General features: G+C 47.4%; 1 protein-coding gene across 1 annotated transcript in view; it reads right to left on the bottom strand.

The window, feature by feature from the left end:
* Nucleotides 1–24,256, bottom strand: part of MINDY4 (MINDY lysine 48 deubiquitinase 4) — a 96,631-nt gene that overhangs the window by 32,168 nt on the left and 40,207 nt on the right. The window contains exons 10-15 of the mRNA XM_060280935.1: nucleotides 22,177–22,281; nucleotides 19,955–20,018; nucleotides 15,277–15,342; nucleotides 12,955–13,022; nucleotides 3,315–3,378; nucleotides 2,291–2,452 (exon numbers count right to left, since the gene is read on the bottom strand). Coding sequence (XP_060136918.1) covers nucleotides 2,291–2,452; nucleotides 3,315–3,378; nucleotides 12,955–13,022; nucleotides 15,277–15,342; nucleotides 19,955–20,018; nucleotides 22,177–22,281 — 529 coding nt within the window. The remainder of the gene's footprint in view (nucleotides 1–2,290; nucleotides 2,453–3,314; nucleotides 3,379–12,954; nucleotides 13,023–15,276; nucleotides 15,343–19,954; nucleotides 20,019–22,176; nucleotides 22,282–24,256) is intronic.

Raw genomic sequence — 24,256 nt, 5'->3', positions numbered from 1 at the left:
TACCTAACATCACGGCACAATGAAAATACCAGATTCTATCTGTCTGACATTAACCGCAAGGATGGCTGAGCTTTTATTAATCGTTTCTCAAGAGTGGTGAATGGCACTATTTAGTGGGAAGAAACTCCATTGAAAATACTTGCTATTACAAGGATGACGATGATGATGATTATTATTTACATGGATGTTAATTTGTATATATATATATTTAAAAAAATTATATATGGATGTTTTTAGGATTGTCTTTATTTGCAATGCCTAATAAAGGTTCGGCGAAGTAAGCATCATGGACATACTGTAGAATACAATTGAGGTTGAATCCTGACAAGACAGAAGTACTGTTTTGGGGGGACAGGGGGCGGGCAGGTGTGGGGGACTCCCTGGTCCTGAATGGGGTAACTGTGCTCCTGAAGGACCAGGTGTGCAGCCTGGGAGTCATTTTGGACTCACAGCTGTCCATGGAGGCGCAGGTTAATTCTGCGTCCAAGGCAGCTGTCTATCAGCTCCATCTGGTACGCAGGCTGAGACCCTACCTGCCTGCGGACTGTCTCACCAGAGTGGTGCATGCTCTGGTTATCTCTCGCTTGGACTACTGCAATGCGCTCTACGTGGGGCTACCTTTGAAGGTGACCCGGAAACTACAGCTAATCCAGAATGCGTCAGCTAGACTGGTGACTGGGAGTGGCCGCCGAGACCACATAACACCAGTCCTGAAAGACCTGCATTGGCTCCCAGTACGCTTCCGAGCATAATTAAAAATTTTGGTGCTGACCTTGAAAGCCCTAAATGGCCTCGGTCCACTATACCTGAAGGAGGGTCTTCAGCCCGGACACTGAGATGAAGCGCCGAGGGCCTTCTGGCAGTTCCCTCATTGTGAGGTTACAGGAAACCAGACAGAGGGCCTTCTCGGTAGTGGCGCCTGCCCTGTGGAACACCCTCCCATTGCATGTCAAGGAAATAAGCAGCTATCCTATTTTTAAAAGACATCTGAAGGCAGCCCTGTTTAGGGAAGTATTTAATATTTAGTGCTGAATCGTTTGGGAGCTGCCCAGAGTGGTTGGGGAAACTCAGCCAGATGGGTGGGGTATAAACAATAAATTATTATTATTATTATTATTATTATTATTATTATTATTATTATTATTATTATTTACATCTCTCTCTTTTTTTCAAATGATTTTTATTGAATTTTCCAAACAAGCAAGAAAACAAAAACAACAACAAATTTTTTTAAAATACATTCCATCTTATATTCACCGATCTCCGTTCATTTTGCTCTGCCGAGCTGTCACTCCCCCCCCCCCCCCCGGTCATTCGGCTTTATTTCTCACTCTTATCTCACAGCTCCTTTTTACCAACATGTTTAAATCAAGTTCGTAGGATTTATTTCAGTCCTGCAAGTGTCTTTAAACTTTTACAGTTCTTCTCCATATAGTCAATGAATTTACTCCATTCCCTTTGGTACTTTGTCTCTCCCTGGTTTCGGATCCTGCTAACTCTGCATAGTCAATCATTTTCGCTTGCCACTCCTCAATCGTCGGTATCCCCTGTAATTTCCATTTTTGGGCTAATAAAGTCCTCGCCGTGGTTGTAGCATACCTAAATAATCTCTTATCTCCTTTTGCTATTTCCTCTCCCATTAATCCCAATAGAAAAGCTTCAGGTTTTGGGGGAAAGGTATACTTAAACATCTTTTTCAATTCATTATATATCATTTCCCAAAATCTTTTTACTTTTTCGCACGTCCACCACATATGATAACATTCACCATCTTTATCTTTACATTTCCAGCATAATTTACTACTCAATCTATACACTTTGGCTAATTCTACTGGTGTTAAATACCATCTATATTATTATAGACATCTCTCTCCACCCACCCACCCACAAAATCCCACCAGGCTAGGAGGGCGCTGCTTCCTTCAAGACTCTTTACAGAGGTGGTCAGGCTCTAGCCACCTCTGCAAACGTTTTTGAAGAAAGCTAGAAGGGAAATGAGATGGCTCAGTAGAAGGCAGCTCCATATGCTCCTATATTCCCATGGGGCTGATTACAGAAATTCACCTTACCATCCTGGAATGCGAGAGGAGTAAGAACAACAGAGAAGTAAAGGAACACTGAGACACCCCAATTTTGCACAGATGTCAGGATGGAAAGCAGTGTACCCTGTGGCTCAGCCCTAAGAGGGTTCTCCTCCTGAACTAGATACAAGTAAATCAAAGACAGCCTTTCTGGACAGGGGAAAAGGCTGGTTCCATCAGTGTTCAAGGCCCTGGAATTTGGTGCGTACCTGACAGATGTTGTAGTGCTCAAAGAGGGACAGGACGCCGATGTCGCTGCGGCCGGAGACGCCTTTCAAGAGGGTGATGTTGCCATTCCCAGAGTCCAGCTCCATCACGTCATTGAAAACGTTGGACACGGCTTGGCCAGTCAGTAGAAGGTTGACCAATTCCTGGTTACCGCAGAAGAAAAAGGGGCTCTTGGAACAGACACTGTAGGAAGAGCTGGTGCTCATGTTCTAGGACTAATTCTGCTGGACCCAACTTTCCTCCAGATCCCTTGGAAAAGTGTGTGTTTATCTCTGTCTGCAGGGAGAGGGGCTGGTCTGGGAGAGGGCAGAGAGATAGGACCCTGGGGGATGGTGCCCATGGCACCCGCTGCCAAATAACCAGCCGGCAGCAAATCGCACCGTTCAAAGTTGGAGTTAGTTCTTTATTAGCAAAAACAGGATTTTCAGAGACTTGGCTGGGTGTCAGGCTTAATGAGCACAGCAGCTCATCCTCAGGAATCAGTTGCCGGGACTGAACCCCACCTCCCAGTTGTCTAAGTCCCCTTCTCGCCAAGGCTTTCCCCCAAGAAATCAGAGACTGTGCCCGTATGCAACCAACCTCTCCTCTGCCCTTTTCATGCCTCTCCTGGTTCTGCAAGGAAGCTTATTGCAGAAGGAGGAGACCCCCTTGCTTCTTCACCAGCCTGACTCATCCCTGCATCTTGGCCTCCCCTCCTCTTCTGCTTCAGCTTCTGCCATGGATTCTAAACTTCTCTCTGCCACAGATTCTCCCTGCTCACTAAGCCCTGTTACCTCTTCAGCTTCTGACACGTCCTCCTTCTCCTAGTCTTCTCCCTCTGACCCCTCATCATCGTCCCACCACCAACCTCCGGGCTCTGAGCTTTTCCCCTCTGAGGTCCCTCCAGCTGGCGCTTCCCACCATTCCTCTGTGTCCAACCCAACCATGACACCCGCTCACAAAATTCACCCCCTGACATATACCGGTACATTTCGGCCCCGTCTCAGAAGCCTTTGCCATATTTACCTGCGTACAGTATCCGTGTGCGCCAATCAGCTGGTTTGTGATCACATCAAAATCTCCACGTACTCTAGGGTGGGGGGATAAAAATGAAGGCAGCAAAGTTAGATTGACTGAAGTTTCCCCCAAACCTTCAAGGGCACGTCAAAAGCACACCATAAAAAGGGTCTAGTCTAGGGGTCAGCAAGGTTTACCTTGCCTGGGCCAGTTCACTCCAGCAGAGATCCCTCCGTGGGCCGGCTCACGCTCGTGCATGAGCGCACACAGCGCAATTTCCTGCGTCTGCATTTGTGCAGACGTGATTTCCAGCATCTGCGTCTGCGCAGGAGCAGACACGATTTCTGGCACTGCAGAAGCGAGTCCCCGTGCCGCACTGGTTTAGCACAATGTGCGGGGACTCACCGAGTGAGCAGCTCGGTTCAGGGGCAGTTCATGCGCCAGTTAAACCACCCCCGTGGGCCGCTTGTGGCCCATGGGCCTTAGGTTGCCTACCCCTGGCTAGTCCAATATTTTGGAGACTGGGCCAGGTTCCGTGACATTCCCAAATTCTGCCATGGGTGTGCAAAGTCCTATTATAAGCGTGCACTGTTCAACCCAGGTGCATTTTGCATCACTGCTGCACACTTTAAACCAGCCTTAGCCAATGTCTTGCCCTCCAGATGTGTGGATTTCAACTCCCTTCCGTCCCAACCAGCACAGAATCCAAAACATCTGCAGAGCACTAGGTTGCTGAAGACTGCCTTAAACCCTTTTGTGCAATTATTAAGTCAAGACTCTGGAGGAATCTGGGTGATTTAAGAAGGGCAGACCTGAAAATCCTCCCCCAAAGTCAAATGCTAGAATCCATAGGCCTCCTCTATCTCTCTAAATAAAAGATTTTATTCAAAGAATAAGGCCACAATATATTTCATTGTGAACATGAGTATCCGCAGAAAGTATTGAGGAAGTTACTATGAGTACTAAAAAAAATTCAAAAAAGAGCCTTTAAATGAAGCACTCAAAGAGTATGCTTCAATTTTTAAAAGGTGATGACTTATAAAATAAAACATTATTATTATTATTATTATTATTATTATTATTATTATTATTATTATTATAGCTACATTAATGGCTGGAACTCTTTTCAGAGCTGAACTGACATAGCAGAACGTGAAATAAGGAGCAGTCAAAGAGCAAATATCATTGCACACTTTCAATGGGGCTTCAGAAAGAACCACCTTTGGCTACTGGCCACAGTTTTTCGCTAAGGGAACAATCACACTCTGGAAACCCCAAACCTTTGCTAGAAACAACTGACCGGGGCAACCTGCGTCAATTAGGGGCTGTGGGACGTTGAGTCCGGACAATAGGAGGAAGTTTCTAATTCCATCCTTGGGTGCAAACGGCCTGGGAATCTTGAGTTGTCCCTAAGACGCCCGCAGAGGAGAGACATCTGCCCTTCGCATCATTTCTGCGAGTGAGGAAGCCATCAAGGCCGTGGGATGGAGACTGGCGGCTAAGCCTGGGTTGTACTGAAATCCCCTGGGTAGTCTCCATTAGGTACACGTAACAACCAGGCGACCTATCAAGACAGGCCAAGCGTGAACAACACAGGTGTTGGGTCCATTGCTTTGCCCTCCCGCTGCCCCGGAGCCAGGCAAAATAGTTAATCTGAGCACACGGAGGCGAAAGAGGAAGCGGGAAAGAGCCTCACCACCCTCCTTTAGTTCGATGCACTTTTCACGAGACAAAATAATGAAACGCCCCCCCCTCAACACCTCGCCAGCAAGGGTGCAGTAAGTGGGGTGGCTAGTGCCAGATTTATGTACAGTGGTACCTCGACATCCGAACAATTCGACTTCCGAGGGTTTCGACTTCCAAAGTCGACAATCCCAGAAGTCTTTTCCCCGCGCGTGCGGTCAGTGCATGCACACAGGGCCGGTGTGTCCAGTTAGGCGGACTAGGCAATCGCCTAGGGCGCGTAAATGGAGGGGGCGCTGGCCAGCCTGCCCCGCAAAACCCCCGCGCCACCGCCGCCCTACCACGGTGCGCGCTCGCGCTCCTCCCGCCTATGGAGGGGACGCTGTGAGCTCCTCAGCGGCTGCAGAGAGCGGGCGGCGCCAGCGCCCATAGCTGAAGGCTTCAGCTATGGGCGCTGCTGCTGCCACCGCCGCTCACTCATTACAGCCGCTGAGTAGCTCACAGCATCCCCTCCACAGGTGGGAGGGCGCTGAGCTCTCCTTTTGGCTTGCGCTCCTCCCACCTATGGAGGGGACACAGGGGCATCAGCGGCGTTGTGCGTGGGGCATGACGCATGTGCCGGGGGGGGGCGCCAGAAGGTGATTTTGCCTAGGGCGCAAAAAGCCCTAGCACCGGCCCTGCATGCACAGAAGCACGAAATCGCACTTTGCGCATGCGCAGAAGTGGCGCTTCGACAACCGAAGACTTCGACTTACGAAGACGGCTGCGAAATGGATCGTCTTCGTAAGTCGAGGTACCACTGTATATGCTAAAGAAGCTAGAGCTTAGGGCCCCACTTTAACTTACAGGCACAAAAACAAACCATCCTTCTCTCCTCCCGGCTGCCCTCCCGCCTTTTTTAATTGTAGATTTTCCTACTCCCGGCCACATGTGTGTGTTTTTAACGGGAGGCCTGGCACTTCCGCAGCTCCTCTCCATGTGGCGAGGTTGCACTGCTCCAGGGGTGACCTCACACCCCTTTCTTCATGGCAACAGACTGTTAACATTAGCAAAACACACACAATTACAGGGTTGGCGACAGAAATAGGCCACGGGTGGGGAAAGAGGGGGAAGAAAAGGTCTTAAAATAATTGCAAGGGACGCTTCTAGGAAACGGCAGCCTGTGCACAAGGGCTCTCCGAAGGGATGTTCTCCTTGGACATGTTCATGCGCCACCATTTATGGGTTTGGTCCAATGGCATGCAAGACAGGAAAGCCCAGCCGCCACAGGTCAAGTGTATCTTTTACGGGCTGAAGGGTGAAGATCTTCCTGTATCTTCCTTCCCTATTCCCCTGTGGCCTGCAAAGCTGGTGTTTTATTCTAATCTGCAATTTTAGCTCGGAACGCACACTTCTGACTGTCAATCTTACTCATTTTGCTTTTTCCATAAGCTTGCCGGTAACTTAGATTTTTCTAAACGGCAGTTCCGATGTGCGTTTTGCATTCTTTGTACACCGCACGGAGGTCTCGTGTGCAGTTAAGCAGCAAACACGTTTCGTTAAATACAGTTTGAAAAAATAACCAGGGTACTGCAGGCAAGACGCAAGAGCCCGGGGTGTGAAGATCGAGATGCAAAATATCCAGAACACCACGCGGTGTTAATAGAAGCTGTGATTTTCAGGGTGTGCTGTATTAATTTGAAGACAGTGTGAGTTGAGGAGGAATGTCTCCTACATCTTATAGAAACGGCAATGGAAGAAACATATGTTTGAATGCACAGCAAACCTCTGAACCGTGTAATGGAAGCCCAGTTCCCTTCAGGAGGGAAGGTCAGAGGTGGGAGAGAGAGAGAGAGAGAGAGAGAGAGAGAGAGAGAAGACCTGGCTACTCAAGTTCTGAGGCAGATTAAGAGGCTATGAAGCACATTTTCCATGGATTAGAATAGATTGCTCTTAATGGACCAAGCAGCCTCCCCAATTGACCTTCTGTGTCCCTGAGACTCGGAGCTGTTTTCTCAAGGCCATTGTTTTTTGGCCTGTTTTCTTTTTTCTTTTAATGATGCTATATATTACTGATTAAACACATAAGCAGCCATTGTTTGCTCCATCGTCCCCCGAAGAGGGAGAAAAGCAAAACAAAAAACGTTTCAGAGGGGAAAGTTAAAAAGCTTCGAGACTTTTTCGGGAGTCTAAGCTGGGATGGGGATCTGTGTTCCAAACACGCTTGAATGCGCATGCAAAGAAGAGGAGGGAGGTCAGGAGGGAGTTATTCCAAGTCGCAGGCTCATGATGTCCCTTAATCCTCTAGCAAAGTGCCTTTCCTTACGACAGGTGGCCTACACCTGCCTTAGCTGATGGCAATCTCCAGAGGCTCTCCTCCTCCGCAGGAATGCAGGAAGCAGCTTGACAGAATTCCAGAGAGTTGGAAGGGACCCCAAGGGACATCTAGCCCAACCCCCTGCAACACAGGAACCTCAACCTCCTACTGAGTCAGATCGCTGCTCCATCCAGCTCAGCACTGAACGACTGGCAGTGACTCTCCAGGACTGCAGATGGAGCCACTCTGTGTCCTACCTGGAGATGATGGGGATTGAAGCTGGAACCCTTTCCACATGTGCAACAAGAGCCTGCTGGATCAGGCCAATGGCCTGTCTTGTCCGGCATCCTGTTCTCACGGTGGCCAATGGGAAACCGCAGAGCACAGAATCATAGAATTAGAAGGGACCCCCAAGTTCATCTGGTGGAACCCCCTGCAATGCAGGAATCTCAAGTAGAGCATCCATGACAGACGGCCATCCAACCTCTGCTTAAAAACCTCCAAGGGAGTAGAATCCATAACCTCCCGAGGGAGACCTTAGCAAAAGAGTGCTCTCTCCTCTTGTAGTTTTCAGCAACAAGGATGCACAGAAAACACCCAGCTTCTCTCAGGCCTTTGCCTAATTCTTTGGCTAACTCTCTCTCAGTGTGTGCGTGTGTGTTCATGTCTTACTAAAATATGTATTGCTGTGTTTTTATACAGTGGTACCTCGGGTTACGAACACGATCCGTTCCGGGTCGCAGTTCGTAACCCGAAAAGGTCGTAAACCGAAGTGCCATTTTGCGCATGAGCAAAGCACGCGTGCCGCTTCTGCACATGCGAGGAACGTACATGCAGCGAAAAATACTTCCGGGTTTGCGGAGTTCGTAACCCGAATTGTTCGCAACCCGAGGTGGTCGTAACCCGAGGTACGACTGTATTGCAAATCACCCTTTGGTTTTCAGAAATAATAATGGTATAGAAATAATAATATGGTGGTACGGTACCTCGGTTTTCAAACGTAATCCGTTCCAGAAGACCGTTCGAAAACTGAAATGTTCGAAAACCGAGGCACAAAGGGCAGTCTGCAATTTCAATGGGGAAAATTGAAAAAGAAAAGAAAAAACTCAGCAGAAGCCGTTTGACTTCCGAAAAGCGTTTGAAAACGGAAGCAATTACTTCTGGGTTTTCGGTGTTTGGAAACCGAAATGTTTGGCTTCCGAAAGACTTGAAAACTGGAGGTACCACTGGGAGGAGGAGGAGGAGGAGGAGGAGGAGGAGGAGGAGGAATTCAAAAGCATGACTGCCTTCAACTGTGGAGGCAAAGCACAGCTATCGTCCCTAACAATATCCTTGCCCTCCGTTGATTTCCCTCATCGTCTTTTGAAGCCATCCAAGTTGGTGGCCATCACTGCCTCTTGTGGGAGGGAGTTCCACGGTCCAACTATGCGCTGTGTGCAGAAGCGAAGACTCTGCCGCTGGGGATATAGGAACGCGAGCATATTCAGACCATTGGTCCACCTAGCTCCAAGAGCGATGCTCAAGAGCGAGGTCAGGACCCTCCGAATGCCAAGGAGATGCTCTGCCGCTGAGCCACAGCCCCTCAGTACCCCCTTTGCATTTCAGATCGGGGCAGGGAAGGACTCTGAGGCGTTTAGCGCCCAAGGCCCCCTGCTGAGTTTTTGACGAAGACGATGCTCGAACTGGAGACTTCCAACCGGTGCCAGATTTACGTATAAGCTAAACAAGCTATAGCTTAGGGCCCCAATTTCTTGGGGACCCAAAAAAAATATAAAGGGGGAAAAAACCTGGATGTACATTTCCAAAATATAAGCTATAATAGGAGTACAGCATCTAGATCAGGCATCCCCAAACTGCGGCCCTCCAGATATTTTGGCCTACAACTCCCATGATCCCTAGCTAACAGGACCAGTGATCAGGGATGATGGGAATTGTAGTCCAAAACATCTGGAGGGCCGAAGTTTGGGGATGCCTGATCTAGATCCAGGGAAGTAATAGTACCACTGTATTCTGCTCTGGTCAGACCTCACCTGGAGTACTGTGTCCAGTTCTGGGCACCACAGTTCAAGAAGGATACTGACAAGCTGGAACGTGTCCAGAAGAGGGCAACCAAAATGGTCAAAGGCCTGGAAGCGATGCCTTATGAGGAACGGCTTAGGGAGCTGGGTATGTTTAGCCTGGAGAAGAGAAGGTTAAGGGGTGATATGATAGCCATGTTCAAATATATGAAAGGATGTCATATGGAGGAGGGAGAAAGATTGTTTTCTGCTGCTCCAGAGAAGCAGACACGGAGCAATGGATTAAAACTTCAAGAAAGAAGATTCCACCTAAACATTAGGAAGAACTTCCTGACAGTAAGAGCTGTTCGGCAGTGGAATTTGCTACCAAGGAGTGTGGTGGAGTCTTCTTCTTTGGAGGTCTTTAAGCAGAGGCTTGACAGGCATATGTCAAGAATGCTTTGATGGTGTTTCCTGATTGGCAGGGGGTTGGACTGGATGGCCCTTGTGGTCTCTTCCAATTCTATGATTCTAAAAAAAACAAATAAAATAAACCCTACATACAGCAACAGTGTTTTGTGTTGTGTAGGCTCCTATGAGGTAAGTCATTGGCCCCGCCTGCTAGCCTGCTCCCTAAAATATAGGGTGCCTACATTCTGCAGGTGCAAATGGCTTTAGATACCTGTTAGGTCCATAAATTACCATATAGCATATATTCAACACAAAAAAAAAACAGTGACAAATTTGTTGTTGACAAAGGACAGCTGGACCTATAAAGGGCCCCATTACCTTCAGTAGCTTAGGGCCTCATCCAACCTAAATCTGGCTTGGCTTCCAACGCTCTTAATGTCAAAGTCGGGAGAGGCAGGCGTTGCGAATCGAAAAACACACAGCAATCAAAAAGGCATTAGCTGAATCAGAGCCGCTGCCCAGAGGAAGCAAGCGGAGGAACTAAAATGCCCCAGTTCTTATCGTCTGTTTACGTTCAACAAGCTTAATGAGTTTATCGCTTATCTCTACCAGGATTGACTTGTGGGGTGTTGCTGTTTTTTTGACGGCTCTCCAGGGCAGGAGTGGAAGGAGCAGGCTGTCCTGCACTAAGTGTATTTCTAATTATTACTGTCAAAACTTTCAGGGGAAGATGGATTCCCTTGTTTTCTTACCCAAGGAAAAAATACGTACCAATGAGTTTCTGGTACAGGCATTGCGAAGGGCAGCTAAACGGACGAGAGAGGCATCGTTTAGGCATGGGAAGCAATGGAAAGGTCAGGGATTGCTGGCTAGGTGTCCTGGTATGGCAAAGAAACTTCGCAGGAAACCCACACAGGAGAACCCCACCCTAGTTTCCTTCTTACGTTTTGGTAGGAGCTGTGGGAATGCGGCTCCTGTGAGCTGGGGTAGCCCAGGGAGCGCAGTGTGGCGGGGCAGATCGACCACCTGCCCCAGCACCGCTGCAATTTACCTGGGCGGGGCTGTGTGGAACGGAACACCCAATTGGCTCACCCGGCACAAACCATGGAACTCACTGCCACAAGAGGCAGGCGATGGCCAATGGCCGAGTTGGCTTCAAAAGAGGATTTGGCAAAGGATCGCGTTGGAAGACCCACACGGGCACCGGAAGCTGAGTCACCAGGAGGCCTGTGTGCCCTCAAACTCCCCCCACCCCGCCCCACAGCATGACTGTGTGTCTCCTTTGCTGTTCTTCCAACCCTGGAGCAGTGTGGGAAGCAGTCACGGGGATGGAGAGGGGTTCAGTGTGAATGTTGTAGAGTGTTGGACCTGGAAAAGCAGCTGAGAAAAGGAGGCTGGAAATTTGCCGCGCGTAACTCCGTGGAGGGGCCTTCCGTTTAAGGAGAGGGAAGATATATTGCTGGTGCAGCAGAAAGGTTTGTGGTTCAAGCCCCACCTAAGGACGGCTGTGGGGCAAAAGATTCCTGCATTGCAGGGGGTTGGACTAGAAGACCCTTGGGGGTCCCTTTCAACTCTACAATTCTATGCGTCTATGAGCTACACCGTTGAACCACAGCGGTATAGAGGGGCACGGTTTCTGATGCACATACAAAGCAAATTCCCTGTGTTGCAGAACAGACAATTCTAGACAAACCGCAAGCAACACACGGCTAATAATGAACTAACAATCAGTAAATAATAATATAACGTTTCACAGCAAGAAATAGTACGTGCATCGTGTTTTAAGAGTTCATTAAACCGAGATGGCAAGCGTAGACAGTCGCTATCAAAGCACACTGGAATGAAGGCTATTCAATTGGTATGTACTTGTTATTCTTTTTATTGGTTGTTTATACGCAGGGTGGTCATTTTCATGTTTGTTTCACCATTGCATGTGACGTACTTCATTCTATAGCCAGCTGATGAAGAATCATCTTCAAAACAGTTCATCTATCCGGAAAAACTGTTCTGCTGTTTTCTGTTGGAGCACCTAACACCGCTTTCTGCAGGACATTGACTACTGAAAGGCATCGTGCCTTCAGCGCAGTGTGCTTCAGGGTGCAAGGGAGAAACGTGCTAAGAGGAAGGCACGCTTGGCAAATCCACACTGTGATCAACTCCCACCCAGAAACCAATGTCCCCACCGTGGAAGGACGTGTGGATCCAGAATTGGCCTCCAAAGTCACTTACGGACTCATTGTTAAAACCGTGTTTATGGAAGACAATCTTACTTGGCTACGAGTGATCTCCAAAGAAGAAGAAGAAGGTTTGGTAACAGGTAGGTAGCCGTGTTGGTCTGAGTCGAAGCAAAATAAAAAAATTCCTTCAGTAGCACCTTAAAGACCAACTAAGTTTATATTTTGGTATGCGCTTCCGTGTGCATGCACACTTCTTCAGATACACTAGAAACAGAAGTGCCAGACGCTATATATATACAGAGGGTGGTGGGGGTGGGTGGGAATGGGTGGTGGGCTGATGGGAGTGGTAAACCTGGAGATGGCTGTTAATGGCTGTTAATCCATTAACAGCCATCTCCAGGTTTACCAGCAGCCATCAGCGTAATGCTGGTGGTCAACAAAAGAGGTTTAAAGACAGTCTCAAGGCAAATCTTTAAAAATGTGGTATAAACACTGACAACTGGGGAAAAACTGGCCTGCGAGCACTGCAGTTGGAGAACAGCCTTTACCAAGTGAAGACACTCGAACTCAGGTCGCAAGGGAGAAACGTGCTAAGAGGAAGGCACGCTTGGCAAATCCACACTGTGATCAACTCCCGCCCAGAAACCAATGTCCCCACTGTGGAAGGATGCGTGGATCCAGAATTGGCCTCCACAGTCACTTAGGGACTCATTGTTAAAACCGTGTTTATGGAAGACAATCTTACTCAGCTACGAGGGATCACCGAAGAAGAAGAAGCTTTGATAGTGACTGTCTACGCTTACCATTTCACTTTAATGAACTTTAAAACTCTGTGCATGTACAGATGCTCCCTGGGCAGGTGGAGTGCAAGGAGCCCATACGGCTCTAAAAATCAAAGCAGACGTGCCTGTTAAGGGAGTCTCAGGGGAGACTTTTTTTGAGAAACCAGAGCCTAAGGAATTCCATCCGTGATAAGCGAGAGCATACTTGGAAACTTTGGCCATATTCCGCATCGCACAACTATATCTCAGAGGCTTAGGAGCCAATGCCAGTCACCCTTCAGAAAGAAATGCAGATGTACTCACTGATCGATGGATCTTGATAGTATCGCAGACAAAGTCAGAAGAATGCACCCGTACGGACCAGCTTCAAACTGGGAGGGAAGGAAGAGAAGAAGCTTGTGGTTCTGAGCTGGAAGGCACACCTTTCAAACTAGTCATTCGCGACAGAACAAAAAATGCACTCATTTGTCTTATTTTAAAAATATTTTTGTGTGTGTCAAATTGCACAGTGGACCGTGTGGAACAGAACCGCCAACTATCCTTTCGGCAGATACTTTGATTTTATCTTTAAAAATGTAAAGGTTGTTGGTGCTTAAGAAGAGAATCCCAAGCCTATAGGTAGTATGTTCAACAAACACGGGTGGCGCTGTGGTGTAAACCACTGAGCCTCTTGGGCTTGCCGATCCAAAGGTCGGTGGTTCGAATCCCCATGACGGGGTGAACTCCCGTTGCTCTGTCCCAGCTCCTGCCAACCTAGCAGTTTGAAAGCAAGGCAGTGCAAGTAGATAAATAGGTACCACTGCAGCGGGAAGGTAAACGGCGTTTCCGTGCGCTCTGGTTTCCGTCACGGTGTCCCGTTGCGCCAGAAGCGGTTTAGTCATGCTGGCCACATGAGCTAGAAAGTTGTCTGTGGACAAATGCCAGCTCCCTTGGCCTAAAAGCGAGATGAGCGCCGCAACCCCACAGTCGCCTTTGACTGGACTTTACCGTCCAGGGGTTATTTATCTTACCTTTTTTAGACCCATTGAAAAGAATGGACATGACTAAGTTAGGTCCACTGATTTCGTTAGGTCTACTCTTAAGTAAAACTGTAAACTACCACACTACAGTGGTACCTCTACTTACAAATGACTCTACATACGAAATATTCAACTTACGAGTAGAAAAAATTGGGGCGTGCTTACGAATTTCTTCGACATCCGAAGGGCCCTCACCACCGCCACCAGCACTCCCGCCACCCTGCTGGGCTGAATCGGGCCCTCGCCACCACCGCGCTCAGCTGGCTCCCACTGGATCCAGCCCTTGCCAGTGGCGCCAGCGCTCCCGCCACCCCGCTGTACTGCCTACGGCCAGATCCGGCCCTCGCCACTGCTGCCTGCGCTCCCTGCACTGAAAGGTAATGCTGTGCAGTTTGCATGCCTTTAAAGTGCACTTAAAAGTCTTTTTTTCTAGGCTCCAGAACGAATTAATCTGTTTCCAATGCATTCCTATGGGAAACCGTGATTTGACTTATGAATTTTTCTACATACGAATGTGCATTTGGAACGGATTAAATTCGTACGTAGAGGTACCACTGTATACTAGGTCAACCAAAATGTCACATTATTTATTATTATGATTGATTGAGGGGGGGGTGAATTTATTTTGTACTGATGTAGAATTGGGAGTTGGTCTGTTTGTCATTTTTGGTGTCCCTGCCAAGCTGCCTTAAACCAATAATAATAATAATAATAATAATAATAATAATAATAATTTATTTTATACCCCGCCCATCTGGCTGGGTTTCCCCAGCCACTCTGGGCGGCTTCCAACAGAAAAATAAAACACAGTACTCTATTAAACATTAAAAGCCTCCCTGAACAGGGCTGCCTTCAGATGTCTTCTAAAAGTCTGGTAGTTGTTTTCCTCTTTGACATCTGATGGGAGGGCGTTCCACAGGGCGGGTGCCACTACCGAGAAGGCCCTCTGCCTGGTACCCTGTAACTTGGCTTCTCGCAGCGAGGGAACCGCCAGAAGGCCCTCAGTACTGGACCTCAGTGTCCGGGCAGAATGATGGAGGTGGAGACGCTCCTTCAGGTATACTGGACCATGGCCATTTAGGCAGAATCCTTGTTCTATCTTGCTCAGTATCTCTTACCCTGACTGGCAGAGGCTGTCCAGGATTTCTGCCAGGGAGCCTCTCCCAGCCCCCTCCCTGGAGACGTCGGGGATTGAACCAGTAAGCTTCTGCTTGCAAAGCAGACATTCTGCCTCTACGCTATGGCCCTTCCCAGCATTCTATACCTGGAAGATGAGATTCTGTAGAAGCAGAGACAGCTAAAGGGGTCAAATCCAGTCTCTTTGATAAGCTACTGTCGCCAGCCAAGTCTGCTACATGCTCCACAGAAACTTGCTAACTGAAGATTATAGAAGAAGAGCTGAAAGAATGCATGTCTTCCCCCCTTTCCTAGCTGGAGGTAAAGCCATCAATCGTAGAATCGTAGTTATTTATTGGGAGAGTGTGATTTTTGCAGCTGCTGTTAAAGTTGCAAAACAACGAAAGACAGCACAGAGCAATGGAGAATTTCTGAAAATCACGCTGCAATTGAGAAGCGATTGAGAACTTGACCTGATCGAGATTCGTACCTGATGAATATTTTGTTGCAGGAACCTCAGCAGGTCTTCGTAACTTGTGGCAACGTGCAACATCAGCTGCAAAAGGAAGAAAAAGGCGTAGGGTGAAATTCAGGCCAAAATACAATGGGAACATCCAGCCAAGGTCTAATGGACAAATCCCAAACACAGAGAGAGGGACAGGACTACTGTCATGTGTAGCAAAGAGTTTCTCCTGGTGGAGACAGGCATTCTGCTAGGTACAGTGGAACCTCGGTTTATGAACACCTCGGTTTATGAATTTTCGGTTTATGAACGCCACGGACCCATCTGGAATGGATTAATTCATTTTCCATTACTTTCAATGGGAAAGTTTGCTTCAGTTTATGAACACTTCATATGAACGCTAAAAAGCAGAGACATCACCTTGCCGACAAAGGTCCGTATAGTTAAAGCTATGGTTTTCCCAGTAGTGATGTATGGAAGTGAGAGCTGGACCATAAAGAAGGCTGATCGCCGAAGAATTGATGCTTTTGAATTATGGTGCTGGAGGAGACTCTTGAGAGTCCCATGGACTGCAAGAAGATCAAACCTATCAATTCTTAAGGAAATCAGCCCTGAGTGCACCCTGGAAGGACAGATCGTGAAGCTGAGGCTCCAATACTTTGGCCACCTCATGAGAAGAGAAGAATCCTTGGAAAAGACCCTGATGTTGGGAAAGATGGAGGGCACAAGGAGAAGGGGACGACAGAGGACAAGATGGTTGGACAGTGTTCTCGAAGCTACGAACATGAGTTTGACCAAACTGCGGGAGGCAGTGCAAGACAGGAGTGCCTGGCGTGCTATGGTCCATGGGGTCACGAAGAGTCAGACACGACTAAACGACTAAACAACAAACATGAACGCTTCAGTTTATGAACAGACTTCCGGAACCAATTACACCCATGCTTCAGTTTATGAACATTTCAGTTTAAGTACTCCGCGGACCCGTCTGGAACGGATTAATCCACTTTCCATTACTTTCAATGGGAAAGTTTGCTTCAGTTTATGAACGCTTCAGTTTAAGTACTCCGCAGACTGTCTGGAACAGATTAATCCACTTTCCATTACTTTCAATGGGAAAGTTCGCTTCAGTTTATGAACGCTTCAGTTTATGAACAGACTTCCGGAACCAATTGTGTTCATAAACCGAGGTACCACTGTATTAGGGTCCTGAGGCTTTCTAGTGGGGTAAAAAGGTAAAGGTAAAGGACCCCTGACAGTTAAGTCCAGTCACAGCCGACTCTTGGGTTGCGGTGCTCATCTCGCTTTACTGGCCGGTGTTTGTCCGCAGACAGTTTTTCTGGGTCATGTGGCCAGCATGACTAAGCCACTTCTGACAAAACCAGAGCAGCGCACGGAAACGCCGTTTGCCTTCCCGCCGGAGCGGTACCTATTTATCTACTTGCACTTTGACGTGCTTTCAAACTGCTAGGTGGACAGGAGCTGGGACCGAGCAACGGCAGCTCACCCCATCGCGGGGATTCGAACTGCCAACCTTCCGATCGGCAAGCCCTTGGCTCTGTGGTTTAGACCATAGCGCCAACCGCATCCCCTATGGACAATGTGGACAGATACAAAACAGAGGCTATGAAATAATACACAGTTGGAAGTGTTGACAATAGGACCCACGGAGGGGGTGGGGGGGGAGTTGTGAGATTCAGAGAAATCTCGTTTTATGGATATGTACAGGTGAAACTCGGAAAATTAGAATATCGCCGTCGAAAAGTGCATTTATTTCAGTAACGCAACTTAAAAGGTGAAACCTATATATGAGATAGATGCATGACATGGAAAGCAGGTTATGTCAAGCCTTTATTTGTTGTAATTGTAATCATTTGTCGTTGGGCAGGTCAATTATAAATGGAATGTAATTAATGAAATGTAATAGCGATGTTTATTTTTGTATTATTGTAACTATTTGTTTTATTACTGTGGAATTTCCAAAATGAAGCATTTGTAAAAATTAAAAGAAAAATAAAAAATAAGAAGTTGTTTACTGAAATAAAGGCACTTTGCGACGATGTTCTAATTTCCTGAGTTTCACCTGTATTTGGTACTGTAACTAATTCTCATTTGTAAAATCAAATAACAGTGACCAACCCCCCCCCCCACAAAAAAAGCAGAAATAAGGCTCAAATGGGTTAAGAGAAGGCTTTGGTGAGCTTTGAGGAAAGGGGTGTCCAGGAATAACACACAGGAACCCTGGTGAGACAGGTCAATTCTGTGTCCAGGGCAGCTGTTTATCAGCTCCATCTGGTACGCAGGCTGAGACCCTACCTGCCTGCAGACTGCCTAGCCAGAGTGGTGCATGCTCTAGTTATCTCCCGCTTGGATTACTGCAATGCGGTTTACGTGGGGCTACCTTTGAAGGTGACTCGGAAACTACAACTAACCCAGAATGCGGCAGTTAGACTGGTGATTGGGAGCGGCCACCGAGGCCACATAACACCGGTCTTGACAGATCTACATTGGCTCCCAGTACGTTTCCGAGCACAATTCAAAGTGTTGGTGCTGACCTTTAAAGCCCTAAACGGCCTCGGTCCAGTATACCTGAAGGAGCGTCTCCACCCCATCGTTCTGCCCGGACACTGAGATCCAGCTCCGAGGGCCTTCTGGCGGTTCCCTCACTGTGAGAAGTGAGGTTACAGGGAACCAGGCAGAGGGCCTTCTCAGTGGTGGCACCCACCCTGTGGAACGCCCTTCCATCAGATGTCAAGGAAATAAACAATTACCAGACCTTTAGAAGGCATCTCAAGGCAGCCCTGTTTAGGGAAGCTTTTTAATGTTTGATGGATTTCTGTATTTTAATGTTTTGTTGGAAGCCGCCCAGAGTGGCTGGGGGAACCTTATTTTTTCGTCTATTGTTGGTGCTGACCTTTAAAGCCCTAAATGGCCTCGGTCCAGTATACCTGAAGGAGTGTCTCCACCTCCATCATTCTGCCCGGACACTGAGGTCCAGCACCGAGGGCCTTCTGGCGGTTCCCTCGTTGCGAGAAGCCAAGTTGCAGGGAACTAGGCAGAGGGCCTTCTTGGTGGTGGCGCCTGCCCTGTGGAATGCCCTCCCATCAGATGTCAAAGAGGAAAACAACTACCAGACTTTTAGAAGACATCTGAAGGCAGCCCTGTTCAGGGAGGCTTTTAATGTTTAATAGATTACTGTGTTTTATTTTTCTGTTGGAAGCCGCCCAGAGTGGCTGGGGAAACCCAGCCAGATGGGCAGAATATTATTATTATTATTATTATTATTATTATTATTATTATTATTATTATTATTATTATTTGTCTGCCTAACCCAGGATAGTCTCTGCCCAGCCACAACTCCCCAGCGTCTAAAGGGGAGGCGGCTTTCCCATCGCCTGGGACCCTCCGAAGATGCAAAGCCCTGAACTATGGTCTCTCTCTTTCTCTTTCTCCCCCCCTCCCCCGCAATTTTGAGATGGTCGGCAGCTGCAGGGCTGATGAGAATCCTCTGTTGGGGAAGTGGAACACGAAGCTCCGCGGCCCCCAAGGGATTCTTAAATTGAAACGCCTTGTATTTTTCATGACGTTCATTCCACAAGAACGATCTTTCCGGTTCATTACTGTTTTGATCTCATCTCCGCTCTGCTCAATTTGTGGCTCGATGCACAGGTTATGTGCAAACACGTATATTGGAGTCCGGGTGTCAAGGTTTCTGTTTGTTTTTTAAATGTTGCACAACGGCTAGTTTTACGCCCCTTCCCCACCCTAACAGCAGCCCCGCTGGAAGAAAGGGAATTTGGATCCCCTCTTTTTTTGGGAAAACACACAACCACACACTCCCAGGACTCTGGAAATAACTGTCGAGCGGCTAAACCCCCAGATTTGCTGCACCCTGCTCTGGCTTCTCAGCTTTTGCCAGACGCTGACCACATATTTCCCGGTTCTGTTCTCGTTGCCATTAAGGGCTAGAAGCATGCATTTCAAGTTTGATGGATAGAAGGGATTCTCAGGATTCCCAGAGCGCAAATCCCACACGCACAAACAAAGTTTGCAAATTCCACGCGTGCAGAATAGAGTACAGTGGTACCTTGGTTCTCAAACTTAACCCGTTCCAGAAGTCTGTTCCAAAACCAAAGCCTTCCAAAACCAAGGCGTGCTTTCCCATAGAAAGTAATGCAAAATGGATTAATCCATTCCAAACTTTTAAAAACAACCCCTAAAGCTGCAATTTAACATGGATTTTTACTATCTCACGAGACCACTGATCCACAAAATGAGAGCAACAAACAATGTACTGGAGTCACACAATCAATCGATCAGTAGCTGAACTGGGTTCCACAGTGTCACAAAAACAAAAAACAAAAGAGCCGCAAAAACAAAAAACGCAAAATAAATAGCAAAAACAGACAGACCTCAGGGTAAGACTCAAATCGGAAGCGTAACACTCAAAAAAGGAGCACATTCGGCTTCCAGAAAAAGTTTGCAAATTGGAACACTTACTTCTGGGTTTGCACTGTTTGGGCTCCAAGTTGTTTGAGTACCAAGGCGTTTGAGAACCAAGGTACCACTGCACGCTATTTCTAACTACAAAGCAGAAACATCTACCAAAGAAAGATTCCTGCATTGCAGGGGTTTGGGCTCTTCCAACTTTCTACAATTCTATGAAAGGTTGAGGGCGGGGTGAGGGCAGTTCTGACCAAAACATTACCGTTTCCAAGATCCCATCTGCTTTGTATTTCCCTACAGGAGTGAACTGCTGCGTTCCAGTACACCTAAAAAGAACAGAACAACAAAACATCTGTAGAAGGAAAACAGCAGCTGGGGAGCCCCGTTCGCTAAGGGCAAGAGTCATTAAAGGGCTGTGCCCTTTGCACCCAGAGTTGGCGGGGGCTGGGGGAGCAACAAGAGTTTGGAATCTCTCCCCCTCGATACTTTCCCAGGGAAGAGGAAAACGGTATTTCCCATGTGCTTTTGTCCTTCAGATTTTCTTTAAACAGGAATCTCAGAGGTTGGGAAAACATCCTCTCCTCTGAGGGAGATCACTGCTCCAACTCTGTATATGGCAATAGCTTGGATCCTTGCGAGAGGAGCCCCAGATCAGCGATTAAGACACAAGGAAGACATTGCCCCACGGTGGTCAGAGCTATTTGTCCGTCAAGCAGGGAGGGGAAGATGCCACCATTTGCTATTTCTCCCTGTGCTCATCGTACGCTTCCGTTCTGCTTCAGTTCGGCTACTGCCAAAAACTACAGCATCGGTCCGCCACGGCAACTTTAAGTAACTTACACAATTTACATAATCAATCATACAAATTATGGAAATTGTGCAGGCCACTGTGGATACTGGCCTGATCCAGCAGGTTCTTCTTTTAAGCACTGACATTTTTTTGCCTGGGTTCTGCGTTCATCAGAATTCTCCAACAGCCCTCGCATCCAGCCAGTGCCGGATTTATGTATAAGCTAAACATGCTATAGCTTAGGGCCCCACTCTGTTGGGGGCCCCCCAAAAAAATAAAGGAGGAAAAAAAACTGGATGTACATTTCCAAAATATAAGCTAAAAACAAATAAAATAAACCCTACATACATCAACAGGGTTTTGTGTTGTGTAGGCTCCTATGATCATACCTGCCAAGTCTCTCGCAGAGAAATCCGGGATTGGCAGCCACGGATTAGATGCAACTTCTGGTGTCGCTTTGCCCACCTGTGGGCACCTAAAATGGCTGGTGCTGGCACCGGAAGTCGCGTCTACGCATGTATGGAAGTGCGTAGACGCAACTTCCGGTGTCGCTTTGCCCATCAGAAAACTTCCGGTGTCGCCTTGCACCAGAAAATGGCCGGCACCGGAAGGGAAAAGCGACACCGGAAGTTGCGTCTATGCACTTCCGGACATGCCTAGATGTGACTTCCGGTGCCGCCACCAGCCATTTTCTGGTGCCCATAGATGGGCAAAGCGGCACCAGAAAAATGGCCGCCGACAGGAACCAAAAAATAAGGGAGATTAACAGGAGAGGAGCTGAAACAGGAGACCTCCGGGAAACGGTAAGGAAAAATGGGGTTTTCCCGGGAAATATGGGGTACTTGGCAGCTATGCCTACGATGTAAGTCATGGGCCCCGCCTGCTAGCCTGCTCCCTAAAATTTCACTGGTTTGCTCGTTTCTATAGATAGGGTGCCTACATTCTGCATGTGCAAATGGCTTTAGATACCTATTAGGTCCATAAATTACCATGTAGCATATATTCAACACAAAAAACAGCGACACTTTGCTGTTGACAAAAGACAGCTGGACCCAGGGCCCCATTACCTTCAGCAGCTTAGGGCCGCATCAAACCTAAATCCGTCCCTGCATCCAGCCAATGTTGCCTACTCTAGCAACAGAACTATGGGGTCATTTCCCGTCCCCTGGGCCTTCTAAACTGGACAGACTTTTGTGTGCAAAGATTCTGCTACTGCCACCAAGCAACAGGTGGCTCTCCCTGAAAACAGCAACCTTTTGTTGCAGCGCTCGCTGCATTTTCATAAACGGAGCTACGTGTACAGAGTGGGCACGCTTGTCACAATGCTCTGTGCAACTTTTGCAAACATACGAGGGTGTGGGTGTTTTCCAAATTAGCAGCAGATGTGAAAGGCACCAAAAGTCTCAGTCCTGATGGAGACCGCCACTCCCCGCGGCTGCTGTTAACTAGGGGAGGGGAAAACCAAGAGACTTTCATTTAGCGTCCCGCCTGGTTTAGCCCTGGTTAGGCGTGCTCTGACATGCACAAAATTTTCCCGGAAATCGGTAAGGGAGGCCGAGCTGTCTCCGAAGGAAGCTGACCCTCCATTAATTATCAGGATCTGTATTGACGAAATGTGTTAGAATAATCCCCGTGTTCTTCGGGAAATAGCCTGAAAAACCAGTGGCTTGAGGAGGGCATCGTCTTCCACTTACAAGGCAACCGTGGCTTTCCTGCGGCCGCCTCCGCACCACAAAATGCCGGCAATGGCCAGAGTGAGGCACTGGGTTCTGGCAGCCGCCGATACTTGAAGGCACTTGCTGTTTCAAGACAAAAAAAAGATAGCAAGGGGGAGAAATGAAATGGGCAATGAACAGGGAGGACCATGCTGCAGTGAACACAGGAAGCTGCCAGATCATTGGTCCCTGTAGTTCAATGCTGCCTACACTGGCTGGCAGCAGCGGCTCTGCAGGTCTTTCCATGGAGAACATTCCCAGCTTTGCCTGGATCTGCTGGGGATTCCAATATTAAATTCCGATCCCCTCAGTTCACAGGAAAACACATCAGCATTTTAGTGTGAATTACTCCTAATATAAACATTTTTTTTTGTATTTCCCCCCAGATTATTCAAAGCAATTTTTGGCTCTTGTTCCTTAGTTTCACAAATATGCGTAGTTTATTTGCACACTTTCCCCTCCTAGTATATGCACTTTTGTTACACATTGTACTTGGTTGGAAAACTGCATTGCAAAATTCGGAGAGGTGCAAATTTCAAAAGACGACCGTGTTTCAGTTTCCATATTTCCTAAACGGCCTCGGTCCAGTATACCTGAAGGAGCGTCTCCACCCCCATCGTTCTGCCCAGACACTGAGGCCCAGTGCCGAGGGCCTTCCGGCGGTTCCCTCGCTGCGAGAAGCCAAGTTACAGGGAACCAGGCAGAGGGCCTTCTCGGTAGTGGCACCCGCCCTGTGGAACGCCCTTCCATCGGAGGTCAAAAAGAAAAATAACTACCAGACTTTTAGAGGACATCGGAAGACAGCCCTGTTGGGGGAAGCTTTTAATCTTTAAGAAATTAGTGTATTTTAATATTTCTGTTGGAAGCTGCCCAGAGTGGCTGGGGAAACACAGCCAGATGGGTGGGCTATAAATAATAAATTATATTATTATTATCATTATTATTAGTATTATTTGGGTAGTATGTTAGGGTTGGTTCACATTTAACTATGAACTGAATTCCAATTCTTCCCCATCCCTACCTGGGATGAACATAGCAGGACTTCCTTCTGAGTAAACAAGCAAAGGATTATGCTATAGGAGAAATTGCACTCTATACATCTCTTCCTTCCTCTACCTGACCAATAAGCTCCATCTTATTGGTTGAAATGTCCTCTTTTGAGCCACACTCTCATTGGAGGCTGAACTAGGGGAGAACCAAGTAGCCAATTCTCTCACGTATCAGCCTTGCTGTTGCTCAAACATTGGTAGACTCCCATCTGGTTCATGCAGATTTTCCCTTTTTTAAACATAATTTTTATTTGATTTTACAAATATAAAATTATAAAAATAACATAACACATACCCACAAATTAAGAGATTTCTCCAAATCTCTGGACTTCCCACCTGGGCTGTGTTATGAAATCTTTTCTACTGCATCTTTTTCGATACAGTCGCACCTTGGTTGTCGAACGGTATCTGTTCCATAAGTCCTTTCGACTTCCGAAAACGTTCGAAAACGAAGGCACAGCTTCCAATTGGCCGCTGGAGCTTCCTACACTCAATCGGAAGTTGTGTAAACCACGTCAGACGTTCGGCTTCTAAAGAACGTTCGCAAACCGGAATACTCACTTCCGGGTTTGTGGGGTTCGGGAGCCAAAACGGACGAGTACCAAGGCGTTCAACAACCAAGGTACGGCCGTGCTCCCTATTTTATTTTATTTACAAAACCGCATTCGCTCCATAATACCTGTTACATTACAAGGGTTATTGCAACCCTGCTAATGTTTCCATCTCAGTCTGACCCCAGTGTTACCCTCCCCTAAGGCTTTATCCTACAGATATTTAAATGCACTTGTAGATTCCCAATTTTAAAATTGAATTTTAACATTGTATTTAATCTGCATTTTAATTGAATCGTTTTTTATGCTTGCTTTGGTATTCTTGCTGTTAGCCGCCCTGACCCGGTCTTGCCTGGGAAGGGCGGGGTATGAATAAAATTATTATTATTATTATTATTATTATTATTATTATTATTATTATTATTACTATTATTATTATTATCTGTTTACAGTGCAGAT

This window comes from Zootoca vivipara, chromosome 12 (genome assembly GCF_963506605.1).
Source record: "Zootoca vivipara chromosome 12, rZooViv1.1, whole genome shotgun sequence".
Taxonomy (NCBI): domain Eukaryota; kingdom Metazoa; phylum Chordata; class Lepidosauria; order Squamata; family Lacertidae; genus Zootoca; species Zootoca vivipara.
The sequence above is the reverse complement of the archived record's forward strand: the minus strand, read 5'-3'. Positions and strand labels throughout refer to the sequence as shown.